At 43.4% G+C, this 27661-nt stretch overlaps 2 protein-coding genes across 4 annotated transcripts in view; one reads left to right on the forward strand and one right to left on the reverse strand.

The window, feature by feature from the left end:
- Positions 1-119: 119 nt before the first annotated feature.
- LCT (lactase) lies at positions 120-23569 on the forward strand. The gene is made up of 17 exons (XM_083405087.1): positions 120-1604; positions 2571-2647; positions 4021-4104; positions 4241-4346; positions 5111-5189; positions 6329-7037; positions 9742-10390; positions 12560-14122; positions 15870-16138; positions 17123-17413; positions 18315-18513; positions 18789-18991; positions 19717-19814; positions 20437-20571; positions 20912-21135; positions 21746-21982; positions 22339-23569. The coding sequence occupies exons 1-17, from the start codon at positions 947-949 to the stop codon at positions 22548-22550; spliced, it is 5793 nt and encodes a 1930-aa protein (XP_083261213.1). The 5' UTR covers positions 120-946; the 3' UTR covers positions 22551-23569.
- The window catches only part of UBXN4 (UBX domain protein 4), a 19735-nt gene continuing 15017 nt past the window's right edge, over positions 22944-27661 (reverse strand). For all 3 annotated transcript variants that reach the window (XM_083410605.1, XM_083410604.1, XM_083410603.1), the window contains 5 exons: positions 26558-26685; positions 26062-26164; positions 25230-25361; positions 24866-25071; positions 22944-23536 (listed from right to left, as the gene is read on the reverse strand). In XM_083410605.1, the coding sequence (XP_083266731.1) occupies positions 23398-23536; positions 24866-25071; positions 25230-25361; positions 26062-26164; positions 26558-26685 (708 nt within the window). In that variant the 3' untranslated portion in view covers positions 22944-23397. The remainder of the gene's footprint in view (positions 23537-24865; positions 25072-25229; positions 25362-26061; positions 26165-26557; positions 26686-27661) is intronic.

Here is a 27661-nt window from a genome sequence, read left to right on the forward strand (position 1 = left end):
TCTTTTTCGCTACGGAAATAGGCCCAAACGCCACTTTAAATAGGATTCTATAAAGCTGTGGCTCCAAACCAGATTTGGGATCTGTTGTTCAATGCTTGAATTAGAGGCTTAAATGTTTTGGACTTGGTATGAATATGATGATTTCACCCTCACACAGAAACACATTAAGACCATGAGTAGATGATACATTTGGCACGTGAGGCTCTATCCCAGGCCTGCACTTGGTTTTATTCAAAGAAAGAGGAGTGATACAGGGATGGGAATGCAGGCCATGGCATGCAAGGGCAGGTCTGACTTCCCACACATGCTGTTTTCCTGACCACAATCCTCACCCCCAGCTATTTGCTCCCAAAGTATCTGGGTGGCAGTAACTTGGGGTGAGAAAAAGGCACAGGAGGAAGGGTCCCTTGTCGTCATCCCCCCCCCCCCGCCCCACCAGTGCCAGTTCCTGTTCTTAATTTAAAATGGAAGACAAGCCCACACTATAATCATAGTTGACATGCTGTCTATTCTGTGTTTAAGAGTTTCTGCATCCTGTTTTTTACTATTTTCTTATTCTGATCTCGGAATAAACTTTGGGTAGAAAACAAGTTTTTTTTATGGAGGGGGACGTTAACTATTTTCCTTCCAATTCTCTGCACTTGTGTTAGCAGCTTAGATTTGGGAGCCCTGCATTTTAGTATCTTCTGGTTAACTAAATGGACTTTTCCAATATCTGCATTCAATATCTGTATTGTTAAGCCCAGCAACTTCATTTCTTCAATACTCTGCATATGATTCATTAATAATAGCACCTTCAGTGGGACTTAAACCTTTGATTGTCTTATCTTTGTGTACGTTGAAGTTAGGGAACTTTGCATCTTCGTGATTGCACAAGTTGTTAATTATATTATCTCTGATGTAGTATAAGAGTGGCACAAGTTCTTCCACCATTGCATTAGCAGATATGGCACTGGTGTACAAGGTGTGTTTGGTTTTTCTGTTTCCTTTGCTTTGCTTTGGAGTAGGCTGGGATCTTACTCAGAAATTTATTTTAGTCGCCGGCCCTCTCAGCGATGACTTAGTAAGTAATTTAAACTTCCAAAGTGGACTTCTAAGAGAACCTCTCAATTCTGCAACGGGACAGTCAAACTATCTTTGCGATGGGCCTTCCTTCCCTTCTCTGCCGCCGTACTTCGCTGAGCTCCGTGCAAGTGGCGTGACCCATTTTAAAGTCTTCTTGCCTTGGACTCGCATCCTTCCAGAGGCAAATGCCCGAAACCCCAACCGGACGAACGTTGAATGCTACAAACAACTTCTGAGAACTATCAAAGCGGCTGACATCGAACCGGTTTTAATTCTACATCAGAAACGTATGCCGAAGTCTTTGGAGACCCGGCTTGCTTTGAGCAAATCTGTGACTTTCACCGACCTTTTCGTGGAATATGCAGAATTTTCCTTTGCATCTTTTGGTGACTTGGTGGACACCTGGCTCACTTTTGGCAGCCTGCCTGAGGACGTGGAGCGCTTGCCTCATGGAGATCCGCTGGCCCTCCCTTTGCAGGTGCTAGCTTCAGCACATGAGAAAGCTTATGAAATCTACCATGAAAAATACGCAGCAGAAGGTAAAGAAAAGGGTAGGGAGGAGGGAACATGAGATGTGGCTCCTCTGGATAATGTAACATGCACTATGCGTATGGGGTGTGCATGAGAATTAAGTGCATATGGAAGACTGACTTCTATGCACGTACTGATACTGCACAGGCCTTGGAAGTTCTGATCGCTATCTTGCACTCCAACAACATAACTGGGAGGGGAGGGACGTCTTTCACTTAAGAAAAAAAATCCTTTGACTTCTTCTGTCTTGCCCACCAGGCCTCTTAGATGGGCCCAGTCATTGTCCTGCGCTATCTTTCTAAGACTCCTGCCAAAATTATTTCTTGTCTGCTGAACAAATGGGCCAAGGAGCCTTATAATATTTAAGAATGACGCGGAGAGATCACAGCTAAAATCAGAACAATATCTTCATTCAAATCTCTCAGCCCACACTTTTTCCATTAAGGCTTAAGTGCAAAGAACTTCTTGTCCTCCTCATGATAATAAACAGAAGTTCATTCAGATTAACACACATTACTTGGATATATTACATGCAGCATACTCCACCAACCTTAGAATGTAAGCTTCTTGGGGCAGAGATCAGTTTGTAAAGCACATGAATGTTGATGTCACTACCGCATTGGCCCGAATATAAGCCACACTCAAGGAAAAAAGATAATACCTGAATATAAGCCTCTCCCTTAAAATTCCGCAGGCACTCATGCCCATACCGTTTTACCGTATGTCTGTTTCAGCAGCGATATCGTAAAAGCTCATTTTTGTAAGGTCGTGAATTTAAGCCGCACTTTTCACAGTCAGAATTTGGGGGGAAAGTGAGGCTTGTATTCAGGCCAATACAGTATATAATGAGAAAACTATAAAGGAATTCCTGGAGATTGCTTCTAGTGAAAGTATTCCCTTTCCTTCCCCCCCCCCCTCCTTGCATTGAAATTTTGAAAATAAAATTGACAACATATTTTTTCTCTCATTTACAGATGGGAAAGTGTCCATTTCACTAGATGTTAGTGATGCTGGGCTGGTGTCAGCAAGATCTTTATTGACTTCAATTCTGGTGATGCCTTTTATTTTCTTGGGAGTCTTACAACAGCATATCCAGTAAATCCAGAGGAAAGAAATTATTTCAATGTGTAATTCTTTTGTGAAACCCATTGCCTCTTAGATGGTTATAAAAGGGGGTTAGACAAATGAATGAAGGGTAGGCATATCAGTGGCTTGTTTATTTGCTTGTTTTATAAGATATCTTAACTGTTCTTCCCCATAAGCTCCCTGGGCAAGTTACAACTCTCTGGAAGTTATTTGCCAAAGCAGAGTTGCCTCTTTCTAGATAGATACATAGTTGTCACTTTCTCATAATTAGGGGGTGTGAGTGCTGCTGTGGCCTAAACTACTAAGCCTCTTGGGTTTGCTAATCAGAAAGTAAGTGGTTCAAATCTGCCCAACAGGGTGAACTCCCATTGCTCTATCCCAGTTTTTGCCAACCCAGCAGTTTGAAAGCATACCAGTGCAAGCAGATAAGTAGGTAGCACTGCGGTGGGAAGGTAAGCGGCATTTCCGTATGCTCTGGTCTCCACCACGGTGTTCCGTTGCGCCAGTAGCGGTTTAGTCATGCTGGCCACATGACCCAGAAAGCTGTCTGTGGACAAACGCTGGCTCCCTCGGCCTGAAAAGTGAGATGAGCGCTGCACTCCATAGTCGCCTTTGACTGGACTTAACCGTCCAGCGATCCTTTATTTACATTTTTACCTCATAATAACCAGAGGTATTCCCTGAAAATATCAACCCACAGACCCATTCTTCATTTTCATATATCGTGAAAATATATCTGTTTTAACTATTTTCATATATAGTTAAAATATATCTATTTTAACTATTTTAATCTATCGCTCTTAAAGATCATTTACCAACCTTTCATTATTTTTCAAAATGGCATTTTACATGTGAAAAACCAGAAGCATGACATGCACGATGATTCAGAATTTCTCTTATCCCTCACCCCATGAAACTTCAGTTAAAGAGCTCTCCAAGAAAATTGGTGATACATCAATGATTCTTTATTTGAGAATGAGGCGGAGTTAATTGTTATGTAATTTATGGCGCACTATGTCAGTCATTCCGTTAGGGAGAGCATTTCGGGTAGTCAGATGGAATGACCCCCCCCTACTCTTGTGTGCTTTTCTGGGTGTCCTCGCAACACCCTCCCCTGAGCAGATTTTAGGGACTTGGGGAGAGGAGGTAGGAGCCCCATTGTGCTAGCCAAACTCTTGCCCAATTGAATCCCACCTAGAAAATAAGGAAGAATGTCAATAGAGGAACTCTGGTTCCAAGTATAAAGTAATAATAATAGATGTTGCTGCTGTCTAAAGTGTAACTTCAGTTATTATAAATGCTATATCTCTCTGTGACAATGCTCTGTTTTGATTCCAGGACTCTCTAGACTTTCTCTCTCTCAACCTTCAGTACAACTGTGAAAGTGAAGCAGCTTTCCAAAAGTTCCTGCATGAGCTACAGGTAATTCTTAGCAATTGTACCAAGTGTTCTATATGGGTGCTATCTGTTATAGATGGACATAGGAGGTGATGCCACACAGTTTTGACAGTCCTCCTTGATATAACCCATGCATTTTGCTTTGCTTTTTCTCTTATAGCATATGGGGACGAACAATATGGGTATTTTGCTCTTTAGTCTCAAGTTCCATGAGTGTTCATCCTTGCAAGAAAACCGATTTGCAACAGTGGCTTCCATTTTCAGTGGTAAGTGTCTTCTGTAGGAAGGAACTGTGGTCTTGTGGCTTGCCTGTGTGGTATTTTGGATGTGTGGGTGTGAAATACAATACAGGCTAGGCTGTGGTCCGTATATGTATGTATTTATTTCAACCCTTTATATATCACCTAATAGCATGGTCTCCAAGTGGTATACAATAAAGTTACAAAAGATTTACTGAGCATAGAATTGGTTAAAGTTAACAGTAAAATCAGAAAAGCTACTTTAAGCACCTGCTGAAATGAAAAATTTTCCTTCACCAATTTTGCCTGGGTGGGGGGAGGGGGCTGCTATCTGATCTGTTGTGAGAAAGTTCCACAGAATTGGGCCCACAATACTTTTTTTTTTTTTTAACCTTTTTATTGAGTTTTTCCATACATGTCATACATAACACAAACTTATACAAAAAAAACACACAGAACATTTATACATTCAGTCAACACCCGCACCCACAAAAAAAAAGGAAAGAAAAAAAAAGTGAAGGGGGAAAAAAAAAAGTGGTAAAGTACTTCCCTTGGGCCCACAATACTGAATGCAGAGCTCCTGGTAGAAATGAGCCAAGTCTCTCCCCACTACCGCCTGTCCCCACTCTTACTGTATGAGAGAGACCTTGTACTATTTACAGGAAGTGGGGCTTCACTGAAAAAGGACTATAGCACAGGATGTTACTGGCCTAATGTCTGCCCTTTTCCATTGTGCTGATAAACTTCTCTTCTCTTCCTTCATCCCCCTCCCCCCGCCCCTCTATTTCCAGCCATTTCTGAAGTTCAAGCATGGGCAATAGGGTATGATGTGAATTGTGTCATGAACAGCTCGTCCGTTCAAGCAATTTGGTACAAAATGTTTATTTTTAATGTTAAATTAGTTTGGTTATGAAGCTGTGCTACTTGCATAATTAAGACTGAAGTCCTTACACAGGAATATATTTGTGTGTGTATGTGTGTGTTTCTGCATGCATACGTGTGTGCATGTGTATACAAGTGTCTAATATAGAGGTAAATTCCAATGATGGTACTCTATGGTATGCTAACATTGGCAGCCATTTTGTGCTGGAACCAATGTCATTTTTATCAAGGTATGAGTCCCAGCTTTTTTTTTTTACTACAAAAAGCACTTGGTATATGAATATTTAATCAGGATATAGCAAATAAGGTTTCAGCTGTGTCATATAGATATGGAACATAGACTAGCAGGCTTTATGAATCTTGGCTTGCTGTATGTTTAGCTGAATAGTTAGAGTTTCTTTTATTCAGGGATAAGGACCACCTTCTGTCGTGAGCAACCTTCTGGGAGCCACATGGCAGTGGTGGTAGTGGGCGGGGACAGAGCTAAAATTGAGTGGAGCAATCAATGTGACTCTAATGTTGCTACGTTCCAGCTACAGAAAGCCAGAGGTTCCACCTATTTCTCTATCCAAGAAGGCAAGAGACATTATCACAGTTCAAGGACACAGTCTAGCCATGTGAAAGCCATTGAGGAGGGTGCAGAGAGCAGGGGAGAATCCTGAGGGTCACATAGAGAGGTCCAGCAGTTCACAATTAGTCCCAAAGCCTATGATTCCCCATCGCTAATCTATATACATATAGATGATAATTGTTATACAGATTTAGGCTTGCCATATTAAAAAAAACCAAAAAAACTGGATAAATTTTTGTAGGTTTGATACCCACGATATTTGAAATCTCTAATTTCAGCCTGATTTGAATGCTTATCCATCCTGAATAAAAATTTTATGATAATAAAAGTTTGATTTATTTATTTAACTTACTGCATTTCTGTTCTGCCCTTGCTCTGAAGATCACAGGGTAGTTTACAATACAAAAATACACAACATAGTAACAAATAAAACAATGACCCCCTCCCCTATTTTGAAAGGCCATATATTGTTTAATTAGCCAGAGGCCTGGGAGAAGAGGAATGTTTATGCCTGGTGCCTAAATTCTTGACATATTCTCTCTTTCCTTTTTTTTAGCTTGTACACAGGAAATCCGGCCGGCCAACCAAAGGCAAAGGAAACCCTGATACCTACTACTGCTCCACTTTCATCCTATCAAGCAGTTTGGGAAAGATTTGCCAGCCAACCTGAGCTGGAGAGAGACTCCTTTTTGCTTGACCTTTTCCCTAACAGTTTTCTCTGGGGCACATCGACAGGTTCCTTCAATGTGGAAGGAGCCTGGAGAGAGGGTGGGAAAGGAGAGAGCATTTGGGACCAATACGGGCACCAGGGCCATGCCCACATGAATCAAACAGCCGATGTCGCATGCGATAGCTACCACAAGCTAGATTATGACGTTTATCTCCTTAGAGGCCTTCGCCCAAATATTTATAAATTTTCTATATCCTGGCCTAGGGTTTTTGCCAATGGGAGTAAGAGCAGCTTGAACCCTCAAGGCGTAGATTACTACAACAAACTGATAGACAGCTTGCTGGATTCAAATATTGAGCCCGTGGTGACCTTGTTCCACTGGGACCTGCCACGAGCTCTGCAGGATCTTGGTGGCTGGCAAAACGAGAGCATCGTCACTGCCTTTGCAGAATATGCAGAGTTCTGCTTTGCTACTTTTGGGGATCGTGTTAAATTCTGGATTACCTTCCACGAACCCTGGGTCATTAGCTACGCTGGCTATGGCACTGGGCAGCATCCTCCAGGAATTACTGATGCAGCTGTGGCATCCTATCAGGTACTGACAACAAGTGCAGCAGCTTGGGCCTAATTTTATGGGTTGTGTTGACTCTCCAAATAGAAAAGGTGGACCGTTGCCTCCTAGTCTGTGGCTAGTTCTTCTCTTACCAGACTTAGCCCCATATCTGATTTTGCCAGAGGGCATGAATGGAGTCAATGGGCAGATGAGTCTTTTAAGTCTGGTCAAGCTACCGTGTTCTTAACCTATAATAGCAACAATCTTGCAGCAAGTGTGTGAGCATGCAGTTGACTCTTCAGTTGGTCACTGTTCTTGTTCAGAGGATGGCTATGTACCCCCAGATGTTTTGACCTAAACATCAGATTGAAATTGGCTGGATTTGTGCCCTTTTCATTCTGAAATGGCTCTCTTTGGCTTTCTTGCCTACCTTAATGGTATTGACATGATACATTCCAGAGAAGCGTCTCTGCCAATGGAACTGTGGTGGCACGGAAGCTGTACTCTCATGGCTTTTATGCCATTTGGCTTCTTCCCATGTCAGAGAATTGTCCCTCCCAGGGCTTGGAACAATACTGACAGGGAAAGGTGTCACAGCATAGAACAAACTCCTTGCATGTTACTTCTGGCACTACAGAGTAGTATTGGAAGTGGCCGCAGTGTGGTTAGAGAGACACTGGTTGTGTAACATTGGAAGGGACCCTCAGAAGCATTTTCATGCACTGTGAAAGAACAACAACCCATTATCTCGCTCCTGATAGGGGCCACTGTATATTTGGCATCCTATATATTCAGAAGTGGGACACGGGTGGTGCTGTGGGTTAAACCACAGAGCCTAGGACTTGCTGATCAGAAGGTCAGCGGTTCGAATCCCCGCGACAGGGTGAGCTCCGGTTGCTCAGTCCCTTCTCCTGCCCACCTAGCAGTTTGAAAGCACGTCAAAGTGCAAGTAGATAAATAGGTACCGCTCTTGCGGGAAGGTAAACGGCGTTTCCGTGCGCTGCTCTGGTTCGCCAGAAGCGGCTTAGTCATGCTGGCCACATGACCCGGAAGCTGTACGCCGGCTCCCTGGTCCAAGAAAGCAAGATGAACGCCGCAACCCCAGAGTTGTCCATGACTGGACTTAATGGTCAGGGGGCCTTTTACCTTTATATTCAGAAGTGGTTGTCCAAACAAGCATCTTTAAACCCATATCTGCAAGTAGACTAGGAATCTCTTGGATCAGCAGAAGTAATTTTTCTCTGCATCCACACCTGACAGCATAGTGCAGTTGAGCAGTGTATCAGAATGTTTGTGCACCACTTAGGTATAAGGAGGAAGAAAAGAGTTTTATTAGGGTATTGGGCTTCAAGGGGTTTTAAAAGATTAAAAGGGGTTGGCAAAGATTTCCAAATATCTGGTATCTTATAATGAACTTCTAAAACAAATGTATAAGCAGGTAGTACAATGAGAACAACTGGCACATTTGATATTTCCTGGCAGATTTGTGAGGATTTCGTAACCATACCTCAAAACAGATAATTGGGTAGATGTCAGGACATCTTCAGGGAAGAATCCCAGGGATTTTTCAGTTGCCTTACAAATACCACACAGCTATCCATCATGTGGCTGTCCTGCCATGAGACTGGCTGATGGACAGTTTCTGAATACTTGCAGCACATGTATCAGCCTGTAGACAGACCTGGATTAGCCTGCTCTGGGAATAGTTTCTGCCACATGAGCGTATATTATGTTACCAGTTACTTGGAATATAGGCTAATTTAGATTTAGTTGTTGTAACGCTTTGGCTTCCAAAAGAAAGGAGTTGGGGGAAGAAATGGAATCCTTAGCGGACTGGAATTGAAACCAGTTTAGGACAGATACTTTTATTGATACTACAATGCTATATGCTACAGCCATGTTTTCAGATGTTGGGGACTGGAAATGTTTCAGCACAAGCAAATGAGTGAGAAGGTAGTTCTCTTGCTTTTGAAGGAACTGTTTCCTGCATTGCAAACTGTAGTAAGTGTTCCTTATAACGTGGTGCAAACTTGATTTTGAGCTCAGGTATGACAAAAAGCTGCTATAATTATCTGATCTCTATAAGCCTTGAGGTGTGGGGTTTGGAGCCTGGGCCCCTCAAATTTAATTTGAATGTTATGAGGAAATGTACTGGGCTGCAAATATCAATGGTGTTTAGGTATAAACCTGTCTTTCTACTTGGTCCAGCGAGCCGAGGCATAGTCCAATGTTGTACCTTCAGATGTTGTTGAGCTACAACTCCACCTCCCCATTCCTGACCTTTGGCCATGCTGACTGGGCCTATTGGGAGTCCAACAACATCTGGAGGGAATCCACATTGGCTACCCTTCTCTGCTGCAGTTGAAACCAGTTCTCCAAAGTCTCAAGCAGAGGCCTTCCCTAGCATTTACAGTGGTACCTCGGGTTAAGTACTTAATTCGTTCCGGAGGTCCATTCTTAACCTGAAGCACCACTTTAGCTAATGGGGCCTCCTGCTGCTGCTGCGCCACTGGAGCACGATTTCTGTTCTCATCCTGAAGCAAAGTTCTTAACCCAAGGTACTATTTTTGGGTTAGCAGAGTCTGTAACCTGAAGCGTATGTAACCCGAGATACCACTGTATATAGATCATGTAAAGGATGAGATGTGGGGGCTGAACTTGGCACTTGCTTCATGAAAATGGTGTGCTCTACCAGTGAGTTATACTCAGTGGAATAATACTTTTTCCTTCCTTCTCATAAAAAAAGGTGGCTCATGTTATTCTCAAAGCTCATTCTCGAGCCTGGCATGTTTATGATACCCAGTACCGCCCTGAACAGCATGGGAAGGTGGGAATAGTATTGAATTCAGACTGGGCTGAACCCAAGACCCCAAGCAGTGCTGAGGATGTGAGAGCGGCAGAACGCTACTTGCACTTCATGTTGGGCTGGTTTGCTCACCCGATATTCGTCAACGGCGATTACCCAGAAGTCCTGAAATCGCATATCCAGGAGAAGAACCAGCAGTGCTCAACTCCCGTTGCCAAGCTCCCCGGGTTCACCGATGAGGAGAAGCAGCAAGTGAAGGGGACGGCTGACTTCTTTGGCCTTTCCCACTACACTTCCAGGCTCATCAGTGCTCCAGTGAATCATAGCTGCGCTCCAACCTATGAGGATATCGGAGACTTTTCCCAACATGTAGATCCTTCTTGGCCGCAGACAGCCGCACCTTGGCTCTATGCCGTGCCTTGGGGGCTGAGGAGACTGCTGCTGTTTGTGTCCAAAGAATATACTGGGACAACAAGGGTTCCGATTTATATAGCAGACAATGGCGCGCCGACAGATGAGGGAGGCGATCTTGTTAACGACACCGTGAGAGTGGATTACTACCGGCTTTATATCAACGAGGCTTTGAAAGGTACAAGGGGCTGTTATGAATTGGGGAGGGGAACAGGCATGCAAAAGGGAATTGAAAGTAAACCTGTAAGGATGAAGTCAAGTTTATTGACTTAGCCCCCTGTTCCCTTTCAACACAATATCCTCCAAGATCTTATCACATTCCTGTCAATCTCCAGCATACGGTAAATATCATGCCCTGTCCCAGTGGGGAAAGGAATGGAATGAGTAGATATGTTCACCGTGTGAAAATGGCATGCAAACATCACTTTTTAAATGTGATGGTTTTCGTTTGTTTAAAAATGGTTTGAGACACTGACCTAACTAATCGGAAGCAAATTTAATACTTTAATTAAATGTCCTCAAAATAACAGTTTTGCCGGGTAATAGGCATACAGTGTTAAAAAACAGCTTAAATGCAGTATATGAAATACACAGGTTGCTTACCTAGGTTGGCTTGGAGGACAGCACCTGAGACTTGCTTAGCTATCACGTTTTGTCCTGCCTGCTTAGAAGATGCAGAACTGTTTTGCTCTGCACCTCCAAACAGGTCTGGATGCTCTTATGAGTTGAGCCTGGTGGGAAAACGATGTAATTAATGCATTCATCCCAGCCAGAGTATATTTTGTCACCCCACGATAAAGGACATCAAGGAATGCCTAGTTTGTAACCCCTGAATGCCTGAACATGAGAACACTAGTTGACACCTTGCATCTTCATTACTTTTTGGTCACTCCTGTATTAATTTACTGATAGGAGTGAGCCGTCAAAGATTGCATGCCACAGACAGAATTTTCACATTGCTTCACTCACAAGGCTTTTCAAGAGTCAGGCTCCTTCAACCTTGGACATTTACTGTGGAATTTACATGTACTTATGTCATCTGCATGACATAGTGATCAATACACCCTCTTCCCACATTTCCCATTACCTTCCTTTTGTGTGTGTGTGTGTGTGTGTGTGTGTGTTGTTGTTGTTGTTGTTGTTATTGTTTTTTGCTTTCAGAGCTCAGAAAATCTGGCCAGTAGTTGTTGTTTTTTAACACACTGGAACAGTTGCACAATTTCCCCAAGATATAGATAGATGACCTATCGCGCAGCTGTTAGCAAATTGTTTGGCCAATTATGTGCTATTTAGATTGTTGTAGCCTCTGTGGTTCATCTCTTCCCCCTAGGAACCAGTTTTGTCGCTTCAACCCTTTCCCCTCCAAAAAGAATTGTCTTATATCTGGTTCTTTTCTCTCTCTCACTCCTTCCCCTGCCATTAAATTGCAGGTGTGGTGGCTGGGAAAGAATACACAATCTGCAGTGCTGTAAGTGAGGAGGGAATATATAAACATGATCCTAATGTAGAGCTGGGATGCGGGTGGCGCGGTGGTCTAAACCACTGAGCCTTGGGCTTGCTGATAGGAAGGTCGGCAGTTCGAATCCCCGCGACAGGGTGAGCTCCTGTTGCTCGGTCCCAGCTCCTGCCCACCTAGCAGTTCGAAAGCACGTCAGAATGCAAGTAGATAAATAGGTACTGCTCCAGCGGCAATGTAAACGGTGTTTCCGGCGCTGCTCTGGTTTCGCCAGAGCAACTTAGTCATGTTGGCCACATGACCCAGAAAAACTTTCTGCGGACAAACATCGGCTCCCTCGGCCAGTAAAGTGAGATGAGAGCTACAACCCCTACGACTGGACTTAACTGTCAGGGGTCCTTTACCTTTACCTTTTAATGTAGAGCTGGGGAAAAGAACTGCACACCTGGCTACAGAATGCCACGTAGATTCCAGACGTCTGGAAAAGATTTGCTGCTCCACTTGCTGCTCAAAGCCAAATAGAAATGATTGTCTGCTAATTTATACATCTGGAAGTATTCTTCCAGGTACTGTATAGCCAAGTACTGTATAGTTGAGTAAAAATGAGGATGCATGTGTGAACCGGCCAAAGTCCTTGAACTGCTTAAGTGCATTATCACTTCCCTATGCCATTTTGTATATTGTCTCTTACATGCAAATGACTTTAAAAGGAAATTTAAATGTGCAGATGAATAGCAATAATAGTTTGCACTGACCTGGGACTATATGGGCTACCCTCTGAAAATTCATGCCGTTGCTGCAATGCTGAGAGAAGAGGGTAGTTGTGGTTGTGCTATGTATTTAAACAAATGATTAAAAATCTTAACTAAATTCTATCTCCTTCATTGACAGCTATAAAGCAAGATGAAGTTGATGTTCAAGCATACATTGCCCGATCATTGATTGATGGCTTTGAAGGCCCAGCAGGCTACAGTCAAAGGTTCGGCTTACACCAAGTGAATTTTGAAGATGCAAACAGACAAAGGACACCCAAAGAATCTGCCTATTTCTTCTCCACCGTTATTGAAAATAATGGATTTCCTAGCACGGTCTCAAGAAAATTTATCCAGCCGCTCAGAAAGGATGTTTCCATACCTCCACGGCTGCCTAGTTTACCAGCTTCTGAAGTTCCTTCAAAGGCAAAGGTGGTTTGGGAGAAATTTTCAAAACAGACTGATTTGGAAAGAGACACGTATTTTTATGGCACCTTCCCAGAAGATTTTCTGTGGGGTGTTTCTTCTGCTGCCTACCAAACTGAAGGAGGTTGGGATGCAGATGGGAAGGGACCTAGCGTCTGGGATAATTTTACCCACGTCCCAGGGAATGTTAAGAACAATGATACAGGAGATATAGCTTGCGACAGCTACAATAAAGTAGATGAAGATCTTTATCTGCTGAGAGCCTTAAGGGTAAACACCTATCGCTTCTCCCTGGCGTGGCCTCGGATCTTTCCAAATGGAAGAAACCATTCTATAAATAACTATGGTGTCGATTATTACAACCGGCTGATTGATGGTTTGCTGGCCCGGAATATCACACCAATGGTCACTCTCCACCACTGGGATCTGCCCCAAGCTCTACAAGACATTGGTGGCTGGGAAAACCCTGTGATGGTTGAACTGTTTGATAGTTTTGCAGACTTTTGTTTTCAGGCATTTGGAGACAGGGTCAAGTTCTGGATTACTTTCAACGAACCTATTGCCATCTCTGTGCTAGGCTACGATACGGGATTATTCCCACCAAATGTAAAAGATAACCCGGGCAATGCATCCTACAGTGTTACTCATGCAATACTAAAGGCCCATGCAAGAGTTTACCACACATATGACCAGAAATACAGAGAGAGTCAGAAAGGTGTGATTTCTCTGAGTCTCAACATGGATTGGGTTGAGCCAAAGACACTAGACGATCCTCGGGATGTAGAAGCTGCTGATCGCTACCTGCAGTTCATGGGAGGGTGGTTTGCACACCCAATTTTTAAAAACGGCGATTACCCAGATGCAATGAAGTGGAAAGTAGGGAACAGGAGTGAACTACAGAAACTACCATCTTCCCGGCTTCCAGGTTTCACACAAGAAGAAAAAGATTATATCAGGGGCACAGCCGATGTCTTCTGCCTGAATTATTACACTGCCGGAATTATAAAGCACAGCACCACCAGGCTGAAACCATATTCTTACGAGTATGATCAAGAACGAGTATTGGAGATTGACCCTTCTTGGCCTAGCTCAGCAATGGAAAATATGCGGGCAGTGCCCTGGGGGCTGCGTAGGCTGCTAAACTGGATCAAAGAGGAATATAGCAATCCTCCCATTTACATTACTGAGAACGGGGTTGGGCTAAAAGCCAAGTCTGATGTTGATGACACCAGCAGGATCTTCTATTACAAAACACACATTGATGAAGTTTTGAAAGGTAAAGATGTTGTAATAACCCAATAGGTTGAGGTGGTCTAGTTTTAAGATAAGTAAAGGTAAAGGGACCCCTGACCATTAGGTCCAGTTGTGACTGACTCTGGGGTTGCGGCGTTCATCTTGCTTTATTGGCCAAGGGAGTCGGCGTACAGCTTCTGGGTCATGTGGCCAGGATGACAAAGCCGCTTCTGGCGAACCAGAGCAGTGCACGGAAATGCCGTTTACCTTCCCGCCAGAGCAGTACCTATTTATCTACTTGCACTTTGACATGCTTTCGAACTGCTAGGTTGGCAGGAGCAGGGACCAAGCAACTGGAGCTCACCCCGTTGCGGGGATTTGAACTGCCAACCTTCTGATTGGCAAGTCCTAGGCTCTTTGGTTTAACCCACAGCGCCACCCGTGTCCCTAGTTTTAAGTTTTAAGATACTGGGTAAAAATAGAAGTTTGCTCAATGTAATCAGCTAAATAATCAGTTAGAGGTCTGTGTAGACTAGTTTTAGTTTTAGATTCTAGATCAGTCGTTCCCAAACTGTGCAGAGTCAGCACAAAATGCTTATACGCCACAAGGCATCATTAAAAGAACTCTGTGAGTGCCAAATTAGACAACACACTGGTCACACCATTACCAGTTATGTGATTGGGTTTTTTAAAGTATATTGCTAGATCAAGGGTATTGATCCAGAGTACAAGAGAAGGTGGGTGGTAAAAAGGGTTATAGCCCTTCATGCTAGAGTCTGGATCAATCAAGGTTGTGCTCCTTCTGAAATTTACTTTACACGCCCATGTTTTTACACTGAACCCAATTAAATAGCTTTAAACATATTAGGCTACTTGTATTTATATTCTGATTGCTCTGAAACTATTCTGGACCCCTCAGGCCTCCCTCTTTTCTCTACAAAATGTCTGGCTACAGGCCTCAAACCGTGGATTATCCAAACAGCTACACGTGAGGGTTGTTTCTGCTACATGCATTAAATAGTCTGGTCATCCTCAGCCTTTGTGTCACAGTCAATAGCGTTTTAATAAGTACAAAATGTCAGTAAAGTATGCAGAAGTCCTTTTTTCTTTCCTTTCTTGATAATGGTTTTAAATTATAGTTATAATAAATATATTTTTTTATCTTTCCTAAAGTATATAATTCATAAGGTTTTTAGTAAAGCCTGGTTTGGGGATTTGCTATCCTTGAAAATGCATGAGTATGAAGTAAGAGCTGAAACGAAATACAGTGGTACCTTGGGTTAAGTACTTAATTCGTTCCAGAGGTCCGTTCTTAACCTGAAACTGTTCTTAACCTGAAGCAGCACTTTAGCTAATGGGGCCTCCTGCTGCCACCGTCGCGCCGCCGCAGCACGATTTCTGTTCTCATCTTGAGGTAAAGTTCTTAACCTGAGGTACTATTTCTGGGTTAGCGGAGTCTGTAACCTGAAGCGTATTTAACCTGAAGCGTATGCAACCCGAGGTACCACTGTATTGTACAAATTCTTTACATTTATTATTACTATTATTATTATTATTTTGCTTGTCAGCACCCATCTCCTGCTCTTGTACTGGGAGGAAAAGGTGGTATGTGATTTTAATAAATAAATAATGCTTGTGGAAAGGGAGTAAGTCAGTGGGACTTGTGAATTGGCAAGGATTGGCTGTTAATATGCATGTGAACATACAATGGGCAATTAGTGTATTTTCCCACCAATTCTGCTGTCTTGCTCATCGTTACATTGTTAAGCAAGTGTTTCTTTCTCTTTTAGCCTACAAGCTGGACGGCGTGAACGTTCGTGGCTATGTTGCTTGGTCTTTCATGGATAATTTTGAATGGTTAAATGGTTACGAGCCAAGATTCGGCCTTCACCAGGTTGATTTTGAAAATCCGAACAGGCCAAGAACTCCAAAACGTTCAGCGATATATTATGCTGGAATCATACGTCAGAATGGAATCCCTCTGCCAAAAGAGGAAGAATTCCTTTATGGAGAATTTCCGGAGAACTTTTATTGGAGTGTGGCATCATCAGCATATCAGGTTAGGCCAGTTGGTCCCCACCAACCAGACCACTTGAAAATCACAGAGCAGCTTAATGATTTTTCTGCTTCTGGTGGCAATTGCAATGCACTGTGCTAGATGCTGTATGATACTTAATTGCAGTTTAATTGCTTCTTTTGTTCCTTACCTGTCATATTTTATTGTACTGAAATTTGAATTCTGTAATCTATAAATATAGAGGGACGTGGGTGGCGTTGTGGGTTAAACCACAGAGCCTAGGACCCGTTGCTCGGTCCCTGCTCCTGCCAACCTAGCAATTCAAAAGCACGTCAAAGCGCAAGTAGATAAATAGGTACCGCTCCGGCGGGAAGGTAAACAGCGGTTCCATGCGCTGCTCTGATTCGCCAGAAGCGGCTTAGTCATGCTGGCCACATGCAAATAAGGATTTAATGGCATGGATGTGCTAGTCTTCAACCACAGATTTGCCGTCATGCCACAGACCACATGAATGAAACTCCAGGTTTAGGTAGTCTATTGCTAGACTGTTGCTTGTTTGTGGAAGCTATTCTAAACCTTCATTTTGTGAATAATATGCCAACTAAGCAAGCTGAATGCTGTCAGGCTTGGGGACTTTGATCATGGTGAATCACTAAGGTGAGAGCCAGGGTGCTGTAGTGGTTAGAGCTGCCTCCTCTCCCCCAGCTGTTGCCCTCCAGATGTTTTGGTCTACAATTCCCAGCATCCCTGACCATTGGCCAGTCAGCTTGTGGCTGAGGATGTTGTAGTCCAAAACATCTGGAGGGCACCCTGTTGGGGAAGCCTGGATTAAAATGGTGGACTAAGGTTGGCGAGACCCTGGTTCAGATTCCTACTCAGCCGTGAAGCTCACTGGGCAACCTTTGCCTAGTCGCTCTCAGCCCAACCTACTTCCACAAGGTTGTTGTGAGGATAAAAACTGAGGCTGGGGCATGTATGTTGCCTTGAACTGGGATACAAATGTGAGAATTGTTTGTTTCCTTAAAGATTGAAGGGGCATGGAGAGCGGATGGGAAAGGTCTCAGCATTTGGGACCAGTTTGCACATACGCCTTTGAAAATCAGCAACGATGAAAATGGAGATGTAGCTTGCGACAGCTACCACAAGATGGAGGCAGACTTGGCTATTCTGAAGGACCTCCAGGTGACTCATTATCGCTTTTCCATCTCCTGGACGCGCATTCTTCCCGATGGGACCACCAAGTACATAAATGAAGCTGGCCTGAAATACTATGAAAGGCTTGTGGATGCTCTCCTTGCAGCCAATATCCAGCCTCAGGTAAATGATTGGAGTTCTGCACGCAGGGGAACAGGTGTAACATACGTTATCAGTCTGATTTTTAATTAGATTATGTTTATCAGTGTTCACTGTAGAACCTGGCAATATCTTCAATTCTCAGACATCTTCAATTAGCTTGTGTTAAATGGTCAGAGACCATTTCATAGAGGCTGACACAAATGCATGCTGCCATATTCTAATCAGAGGAGTCACTTATAAGCTCTACATATTTTAAACTTGTGCAGAAGATAATGTGGGCTCAGGGTATTTATATAGGACTTAACAATTATGAAATCTGCCATGGTTTCTAAGAGAGCAGAGAATGCAGCGTCTTTGCTCCAGAAATCTAAGTTTCTGCATTGGATTTCTTCCAAGTATCCACAAGGAAGTAGAATAAACTTTTATCAGGAATTCATTGTCCGCTCCCAGACTGTAGCCTTTTTCTGGACACCATTAGGCATGGCAGGTCCCATCTGTGTTACACCTTCCAGGTCATGCCGCAAGAACTTTTGAAAGTACATCCCATATTGTTCTCCTTTCTTGATTCTCACTTTCTTTGACTGAATGAGGGTTCAGGGAAAGGTGGAAAAGGGAGAACTGAAAATGCTACATTCAAAGTCTTGATAGCCTTGTAAAAGGTGTTGTTAATCCTCACGTGTTTTCTGGAACTAGTTTGCTTTCTGACCATCACAATCCAGGAATTGTTGTCGAGTTACATGTGGTAGATCTACATAAAATGGCTGACTGTGCCTAATAGTTAAATAATGGACAAACTTCACATTTAGCTTTACTTTTGCATGCCCCCCCCCAATTGCATTGCCCCTGTTTCCTACTACAATCAAGTGGTTGGTTATTTTGACAAAATGGCAGGTGTTTGTGAATGTCTTGTCTCCATCTCTAGGTAACTATATACCACTGGGACCTCCCTCAGGCCCTTCAAGATGTTGGAGGGTGGGAAAATGAGACTATAATCCAGAAATTTAAAGATTACGCAGAGATCCTTTTCCAAAGATTTGGAGAGAAGGTGAAATTCTGGATAACCCTGAATGAGCCCTATGCCATTGCTAACATTGGTTACGGTTATGGAGTCTCAGCTCCAGGTAAGGTGTAGGTTCTTGTTGGCAAGAGCAATGCTCTGCAGAACCAAAGGACACTGATGATCTGACCTTGTGTGGTTATTTGTGAGAACACAGCTTTGTGATAGATGCCCAGTGAAAGTGGGAGACAATCTGATGCCTTTCTTGAAGGTGTCTCCTGGTTGAAAGCAAATTGCCTAGAACTATTGAGAAACGCTATCAAAATGCACCATTAATTGCTGCTTCAGCTGAGTCCAGTGCTGCAGAGTAACGCACTTCCAATTATCTTGTCTTCTTAGGCATCTCTGCCAGACCAGGCCGAGCCCCTTACATAGTGGGCCACAACTTGATCAAGGCCCACGCAGAAGTCTGGCATCTTTACAATGAAACATACCGCCCAAAGCAAGGAGGATTGATCTCTCTTTCCATCAGTGTAGAGTGGGCTGAACCCAAGAACCCCGCCAAGCAAGAGGACCTTGACGCTGCCAGGAGATATGTCCAGGTAATGTGATGACTCCACAGTAAACTTCTGTGTACCAGTTGCTGGGAAGAGTGCTGTTGCCCTCAGGTTCTGCTCACAGGTTTCCCTTTGGGGCTTCTATGGGGACAGAGTGCTGGACTAGGTGGGCCTTTAGCCTCCTCAAGTAGGCTCTTGTATTATGCCCTTAAGTCTGCTTCAGAGACTCAGCAAAACAGGATGTCAATCCTTCTAAAGGACACAAGGTGTTGATCCTTGGGCACCATATTTCATCTGAACACTCAAATCATAATGTTCGCCACGATCCTGACCAGTCAGCTGCCATTGTTTGGATACCTTGGGGGGTGTTGCACTACCCTTTAAAAACAGACACTTGGAGACAGGGATGAGACTTTGCCTTTTGGATCAGTCTGACGAACTGGTAACTATTGGTTCAGCCAAGAGACCTGGAGAGCCAGTGTGGTGTAGTGGCTAAGAGTGGTAGTCTCACAATCTGGGGAACCGGGTTTGCGTCTCCGCTCCTCCACATGCAGCTGTTGGGTGACCTTGGGCTAGTCACACTTCTCTGAAATCTCTCAGCCCCACTCACCTCACAGAGTGTTTGTTGTGGGGGAGGAAGGGAAAGGAGAATGTTAGCCGCTTTGAGACTCCTTCAGGTAGTGATAAAGCAGGATATCAAATCCAAACTCCTCTTCTTCTGTTGCCAAAGCGTTGCTTAATAAGCATCCCTTTTTATTTCCCTGTTGTAGTTCTTTGCTGGTTGGTTTGCTCACCCTATCTTCAGAAACGGTGATTATAGCGAGGTGATGAAAAGGAGGATACAAGAGAGAAGTGCCGGCCAATCAAGGTAAGTCTCTGGCAGGACTAAGTGCAGCAGCTGGACCACAACCACGGGCGGTCCATACTGTTGGCTCATGTCACTTAGAAGCAATTCTATCTAAATTGTTGAAATAAAAATAAACTACACATTTTGAAGGGCCACCCTGGCTGTGTCCAAGAACAAATCTACCCTCCCCAAAGTAGTTTTCCTCTGCTGCTGTTTTCCTCCTGATGTGCACTGCCCTCTTCACTTAATGCCGCAGGCAATCAGCAGCTAAAGCACAGTTGTGGGTAAACTCCCCTTGAAACAGAACCACCCTATCTTGAAGGTTCCTTCTCCTCCATCCAGGGTATGTTCAGAGCCTGTAATACTGTAGTACAGCAAGGGAGCAGGAAAGGGTGATGATTGAGACAAAGCAGGGAACTAGTCTTTTAGAGTACCTGCTCTTTGAATAAGGTGAAGTACATGTGGACATCATTACTGTTCATGTTAAAATTTCCAGCTACCAGCTGTTGCTTTTAAAAACAATACTTTTGCTCTGAATGACAGTGCCCTATTCTTTGAAAAAGTAAGTATAATGATAATTGAAGCTTTCCCTTTTGTTAAATGCATCTATGTGAGCCTCTCTCCCATTTTGTGTGTGTTGCAGACTCCCTGAATTTACTGAAAGTGAAAAGCAGAGGATTAAAGGCACCTTTGACTTCTTTGGTTTGAACCACTATACAACAGTATTGGCATCCAACTTAAACTATTCTTCTCTCTTTACATCCTACGATGCTGATAGGTAAGGTGTGAGCATGACTTCATACTGCATCAAAGCATGCATACTTTTCTGGAATCTGTGCTTTCACTCTGTGCCTAATAATCTTGGTTGGGCTGGCTGCAGGTGATGGAAATTGTATACCAAAACATCTGGAGGGCATAAAGTTGGTGATCTACTAGAAAGTTTTAAGGCTGAGCACCCATTTTCCTCTCTAAACCCAGTGCATTGCACACTGCATCACACTTAAGCCCCCAACAAAAGAGGTTACTGCTGACCAGTCTTCATGATTGATGTCTAGCTGACTTTAATGGATCAATACAAATAACCTTTTCCCACATTATTATCATGTTCTTTTTTGCAGGGGTGTTGCCTCTATAACAGACCGCAGCTGGCTGGGCTCTGGTTCCTTTTGGTTGAAGGTGACCCCTTTCGGCTTCAGGAGGCTCCTGAAGTGGATCAAGGAAGAATACAATGACCCACCTATTTATGTGACCGAGAATGGGATTTCAGAGCGTATAGACGGGGGCTTCAATGATACTTGGAGAATACACTACTTAAGGAGCTACATCAATGAAGCTTTAAAAGGTACGTGGTTTCCCCTCCGCATGGTTCCAAATCACCCTCCAAATGTTTGTGACCCATGGATTTAAATTGATCTGTGATCCTCTGCCCTGCCCTGCATTCCTTGCAACAGAGTTGGTGGTAAGGCCCTTCTGTGGCTGTATCTGCATAGGGCTAGGCAGAAAGCAAGACTGGTTTCTAGTGTGGGAGTTAACATGTCTTCTGGAGCTGCCCCAGGACTTCCACTTTCTATTGACTTCAGGGGTGAAAGACTAGTCTGCAGAATCAAGGCAGAATATGTTGCTTAATTCCCATTGACACAAGAGCATATTCTTACTCCGGTTTAAGTCCTCTAAAATGGTTACCACTATCTGGTTTCATTATTGTCATCGCCAGTAAATATGAAGATGTGAGAGAAAATCCATTGACGACTTTTTGATCATCCAGATTGTGGATACAAAAGGAATTTGGGATTTTTAAGGTGCAGCCAATCTTTGTTAGGAATGCATACTTTGTAAAGCACCTAGTGTTAATAAGGGGTCTTTGGTTTTCACTCCCTGTTGATCATTAAAGTAGAGTGTAAGCATATATAGGGCTGCATTTTAAAACTCTTCCCCCCCCACCACCCTAACAGGAATTGTACTTGATGGTGTTGATCTGCGAGGCTACACTGTATGGAGCCTGATGGATAATTTTGAATGGGCAGTGGGCTTTGCTGAAAGATTTGGGTTGTATTACACCAACTATACAGACCCAAATCTATCCAGAATTCCAAAGGCGTCTTCAAAATATTATTCATCTATCATCCGGTGTAATGGCTTTCCAGATCCAGCCACAGGGCCTCATTTGTGCCTTGAGTCACAATCTGGAGGTAGGTAAATTACTAATTGAGGAGTTAGGAAAATCCATGAAGTGGTACAGTAAAAAGAACCTAAATGTTTAAAACTTTTAACTTCGCTTTTATAGAAAACTTGCATATCGTGTTAATGACATCCGATTCTGGAAAGTAAGGTGGTATATGGTAACAGAAGTTGGCTGTGTAAAAAAAAAATCTTTGGTGTAATGTCCTTAAATGATTTAGTCTAGATTTTTACAGAAAAGTTGCCCATATGACCTGATGTATCTTGGAAGGCTGGAGCAGCAAGTAAAAAAGATTTAAATGAGGGGTGATCAGAAGGTACTCCATGCTCATAGTGTCATTCATGTGATTTTCACTTACATTTCCAGGTACTACTATGGCGCCAATGAGCAGCACTGCTTGGCCTATCGACAATTCAGCCATGAAGGTGCAGTTTTTGGGACTGGACTTGACTTTGTCTAATGCAGAAGTAGGCCTTTATGTGCTCTTTTCCCTATTCTTAATGTCTGTGCTAGGCCTTGCTCTTTTTTCATATCTATACATAAAAATGACCAAAAAAGCCAGCCAAAAAAGGTTTTAAATATTGCTGTTTGCATTTAATTAGTTTATCATGGGCTAGTTTTTTCTCCTGCCCATGTTTAGAACAGGCACACAATTATTTTAATCAGTGCTTTTTTTCTAGCAAAAATAAGTGCCGGTACTCAGCATGAAGTTGTTACAATAAGTGCTATACTTTTTAAACAAGAAGAGGAAGAGGAGGTGCTGGTTCTGCGTACCCTTGAATACTCCCTGAAAAAAAGCACTGATTTTAATACCTATTGTTGACTTTAATATTTTTATTGCTTGAATTGTTATGTGCAGTTCACCCTGGGAATGGTGGGGACAATTTTAAAATAAATGAACAAGTTGATAACATATTGCATAGTGTCAAGTTGGTTTCAGAGAACTTCTAAATAAGGAACATACAGACGACTTCTTTTTTTGAAAACCTTTATTGAATGCTCTGAGATTAAAAACTACCAGTATAGTCTTGTAGTTGCAGAAGCACTAAAGGGGGAAAAAATAAGTTATCCAATTTGCAAGGTATTATGCTTCTGCTAGTCAGACTCTCTTGTTTTAATCTGGGCTTCCGATTTGTTCCAAGATTTAGATAGATTAAAAAGTGCCTTCAGATGACAACAGGGCTAGTTAGTATGAAATTCTGAAAGCTGATGGAAGATGGGAATTTTTTTACATTCTTTGAGCTTTTGGCAGTAGTTACAGTTGCAGTATCCAGCTACACAATTAACACCTTATTCCATGTGCTATGACAGGAATATGGCATAATGCAGGCAGCATACTCATACAAGCCCACTTGTGCAGCAGAAGGATTAAACTAAATCAAAGGGAAAAATCAATGATTACTATGCACAGTTTACTCATAAAAACTACATCTGTTGGGTTGAATTTCCATTCCAAGTATTGTTATCATCTTCTCCATCATCCTGAGTTCTCAGTCTATAGATTTTGCCTTCTTTTTTGAATTCTTCACCCCGCTTTTCCAATACTCGTTTCCTGGCTGCTTGTCTAAATAAAGAAGAAATGCAGTTCGAGATTAAATCCTTACAGTGGCAATGTTTTCTAGACATCAGAAGGTACCATTCATTCAGCTCCTGATTCAATTCTAGCACCTCTCCACCCAATTTGATTCAGTTCACATTAATACCCCTTTCAATGTACAAAAGGTAGTTGTTATTTCTTTCAAAATGCACCCTAGAGTGGATTCAGCTGAAGAACAGAGGGAATGTCACCTACGAATGACTATAGTGCACTGACATGCCTGCTGCCGGTTCCAGGCCATCACCTCCTGGCTCATGGTGATATTAATTTGGCACATTCACAAAATGTAATCTTAAATGCTCCTGGATGCATTTCAGAAGCTATCTTTCTGGCAGCAGCTGGCATGGAAATCCAAACTGCTGTTACAGAAAGAAACCTTACCAAGTGAAGATGGCCAGGGAGCATGCAACACATTGTGTATTCTTATTGCTTACTCCTACACTGCTATTTGTAATCTCCCATCAAAAAGTAGATTTGGATTAGAACATACCGTATTTTTCGTCCCATAGGACGCACCTAGTTTTTTGGGGGGGAAATAAAGGAAAAAAAATTTTCCTTTATTTCCCCCCCAAAAGCAGGTCAGGGAAACCGAAGCAGGTCGAGGAGCAGCGGGGTGGCGGCGCTGCGCCTCCCTGCTGTCCCCCGAGCTTGTGGGGCTGGCCGATGTCTGCCCCGTGCGAGGGGCGCTCTGCTTCAGGGCGCCCCTCGCGCCAGGCAGCAGGCTGCTATCCGCAGCGTGGGGAGCGCTGCGGGGAACTCCTGGAGGGCTCCCGACGCTGCGGATGTCTGCCCGGCGCGAGGGGCGCTCTGCTTCAGGGCGCCCCTCGCGCCAGGCAGCAGGCTGCTATCCGCAGCGTGGGGAGCCCTGTGGGGACCTCCTGCAGGGCTCCCCACGCTGCGGATGTGTTCCCAAAGCGCTGGGCACTCTGCTTTCAGGGTGCCCGACGCTCCGGGAAGCAGGCTGCTATCCGCAGCCTAGACAGCCCTGCAGGACCTCCTGCAGGACCTCTCCACGCTTCAGCGAAAGCCTGCATTCGCCCCATAGGACGCACCCAGATTTCCCCTTCATTTTTGGAGGGGGAAAAGTGCGTCTTATAGGGCGAAAAATACGGTAGTATCCTGTCCATAGAAGCCAGTTTGAGCCACTGACACGTTAGTTATTCATGTAGAGTTTCTCTGTATCCCAGCCCTAAACAAGGGAAAACCCTGTCTTTCTCCCAAGCCCTTGCATCTACCAGAGGACTCCTGAGAAAAGGGAGTGAAAAACAGTAATTTAAGAACACATGTCAGTCCTACCTGTTTGATTCTGCAGTGTTCGATGCTGAAGGGTTTGAGTGATCCTGCTGATGAGGTCTTGCAGTAGGCTGGGAAGGAGGAGGATTTGTAAACAGGAAGTTGCTAATAAATCGCCAAACAGCTATGAGTGGATAAAGGATAGTACCCAGGAATCTCCAAAAATCTCCACTGGAAGACTGGACAACTGCTGTTGCTGGCCTTCCTGCCTGTTTGAAGATACAAAACAAACAGGACTGAAAACTGGACTCTAGAAGAAACTCCATAAATACACAAGGTTATTCCAAGAAGTAATATTGAATGGTTGTAAAACAGTTCATGGCACAATTTGAATACCTCAATAATCTTTTCCATAAAGCACACTTACCGGCAACAATACTACGGAAGCACTTGGGGCAAGTTCCAGGTCCACTATTTTTTTCCCATAATCATCTTTGGTAAATTCCCTCCTGGGGAACATTGTCGCCAATGAGAAATTGCCATATGTGTTGCCAACTGTCTGTAGTAGAACAAATCAGGTAAGTACTTTGTATTTAGAAATAAAAATGGGAAGGACCTTTAACCATGAAATGCAGAGCTTCATCTCAAAATAAGTTATTTCAAAGGGGGGAAACAACACTCTTAATTTACACATGGTATCTGTGCCCAACACCTACTATTTTTGTCTTCTGAAGACACATGACCCAAAAATCATGAAAGAGGCATGCCAGTTGGGGCAAGTTTGAGGACACCTGGAAGCATCCTATTTTGTGGCCAGACCAAAACGAGTAGTGACATGTATAAGGTTGTAAAACTTTCATCATTTAGTTTAACAAATATTCTCAGAACAGTTTACAATTGTTCAGATATTAGGGTAGTTAGCTTGTGTACAGGATGCAAATTGGTGCACACAGAATACCCATTTCTCAATTGCCCTTACCACAGTGGAAAACAAACTGAAGACCAGCTCACTTAGCTGCTTGTGGTTTGTAGTTCTGTTAATGCAACTGACCCGCATTATTTATGGTCAATGTTACGCACTAACAAGATCAATAACTGGCATCTTTAAAACCCTCCCAAGCATTGAGACAAAGAGCAAAAGCTGCCACCTGTTTCCCCCCTAAAATGTTTCATCTTTCTCTCAAAAATCCTGAAGGGAATATGGTAACTATACATACATGCTCTTCTTTAACTTAGAAATAAAACAGATCCTCATTTACCTGTGCAGCAAATTGTCTGGCTTCTTCCAACGGGGCATCCGAAGGGAAACTATTGGTAAAAGAGGATCCATCTGGAAGGCGAAACTGAATTCTTGCCATAGCACTAGGGAAAATATATCAGTTTAAGAATGAATTTTAAGAACAGCCTCCATCACTTAAGTTCCTTTAAGTGCTTCACTCATATACCAGGGGATATTAGAGAGGCAGAGTTCATCAACTGCACTTATTTTTAAGTTAGATCAAATTATTATTTGACATCTCTTTAACAGCAGTAGCACACTAAGAGAATATACAGAATAGTGAAGAAGCATGTTCTCGGCTGAGGGTTTTATCGTTTTACCAAGAGATAGAGGGCAAAGAAGGTTAATTGTATGGGCTGATAAAGGAGTGAGACAACAAAGCAAAAAATGCATGGTGCTACAATAAATGAGGAAGGTGGTGTGTACAAGGTGAAGGGAATGGGAAGAGTTGGATGAAGGGATGAAAAAGAATTCACCTTCTTTCCCTCTGTGATGCTTCCCTCCTGGCTTGCTTTTCCATCAGCTTAGCGTAGATAGCAGCAGCTTTTGCAGCTTCTGCTTCTTCCTTGGACCTTGCAAAACGAGCTGCTCTTTCAGCACGATCCTTCATAAGAGGACAAAGACATTCACTACATGTTACCATGGCCCAGTCGAGGCAATTTTAATCAATGCAGTCTCATGGAAAGAAATTACTACCAACCAACTTGTGTGTGGACACAATTTGTTCTCATTTATTATATTCAGTGAACACTTAACCTTCACATGCCATCTTCATGCTAAACCACACTTTACCATGCCATGAACAAGCCTAGGTGAGTGAGTCTTAGCTTTGTCCTCTCCCTCCTCCCTGTGTGCAACTGGGAATAGGAGTTTGGAAGCCTTGCTTATCCATTGTGTTTGAAGTGACAAACTTCAAACTCGGCTTCGGCAAGGTGTGCAATTGGCAGCGGTGGCCAGGCAGATAAGTGATTGTCGGCAACCCCCCCCCCCCCAAAAGCTCAACAACTCTGACAATCTCCCCATTTCCTTAATTTGAAGTCCCAAAGAATAGGGGTTGTCTTATACATGGGAGCATTATACACAGGAAAATACAGTATATTGAAGGTCAATTTGCTAAGAATTTACTTTTTTCCAAGAAGCTCACCTCATAAATCATATATACTGTACAGTGGTACCTCGGGTTACATACGCTTCAGGTTACAGACTCCACTAACCCAGACATAGTGCTTCAGCTTAAGAACTTTGCTTCAGGATGAGAACAGAAATTGGGCTCCGGCAGCAGCAGGAGGCCCCATTAGCTAAAGTGGTGCTTCAGGTTAAGAACCGTTTCAGGTTTAAGAACGGACCTCCGGAACGAATTAAGTACTTAACCCGAGGTACCAATGTACTAATAGAGATTTCAGTTATTTGAGTGATGATCCATATTCAACACACAAAGGAGTAGCAGAAAAATGAGTGAGAGTGAAATGCTGACTGGCCAGCGGGGGGGGGGGGGGGGGGTAGGAAACTGGAGAGAGGGGAAGACGGTGGACAGGAATGGAGCGGCTGACATCCTGAACAGAGAGCACTCCACTACGCAA

Source organism: Podarcis tiliguerta, assembly GCF_965153285.1.
Source record: "Podarcis tiliguerta genome assembly, chromosome: 1".
In the NCBI taxonomy this organism is placed as follows: Eukaryota; Metazoa; Chordata; class Lepidosauria; order Squamata; family Lacertidae; genus Podarcis; species Podarcis tiliguerta.

Excerpts from the sequence above, each read along its gene's own strand:
- LCT (XM_083405087.1), top strand. The coding sequence starts at position 947 with ATGGCACTGGTGTACAAGGTGTGTTTGGTTTTTCTGTTTCCTTTGCTT. Across the intron at positions 7,038-9,741 it reads CAGCTGTGGCATCCTATCAG|GTGGCTCATGTTATTCTCAA; the intron begins GTACTGACAACA and ends TCATAAAAAAAG. Across the intron at positions 18,514-18,788 it reads TTATGGAGTCTCAGCTCCAG|GCATCTCTGCCAGACCAGGC; the intron begins GTAAGGTGTAGG and ends TTGTCTTCTTAG.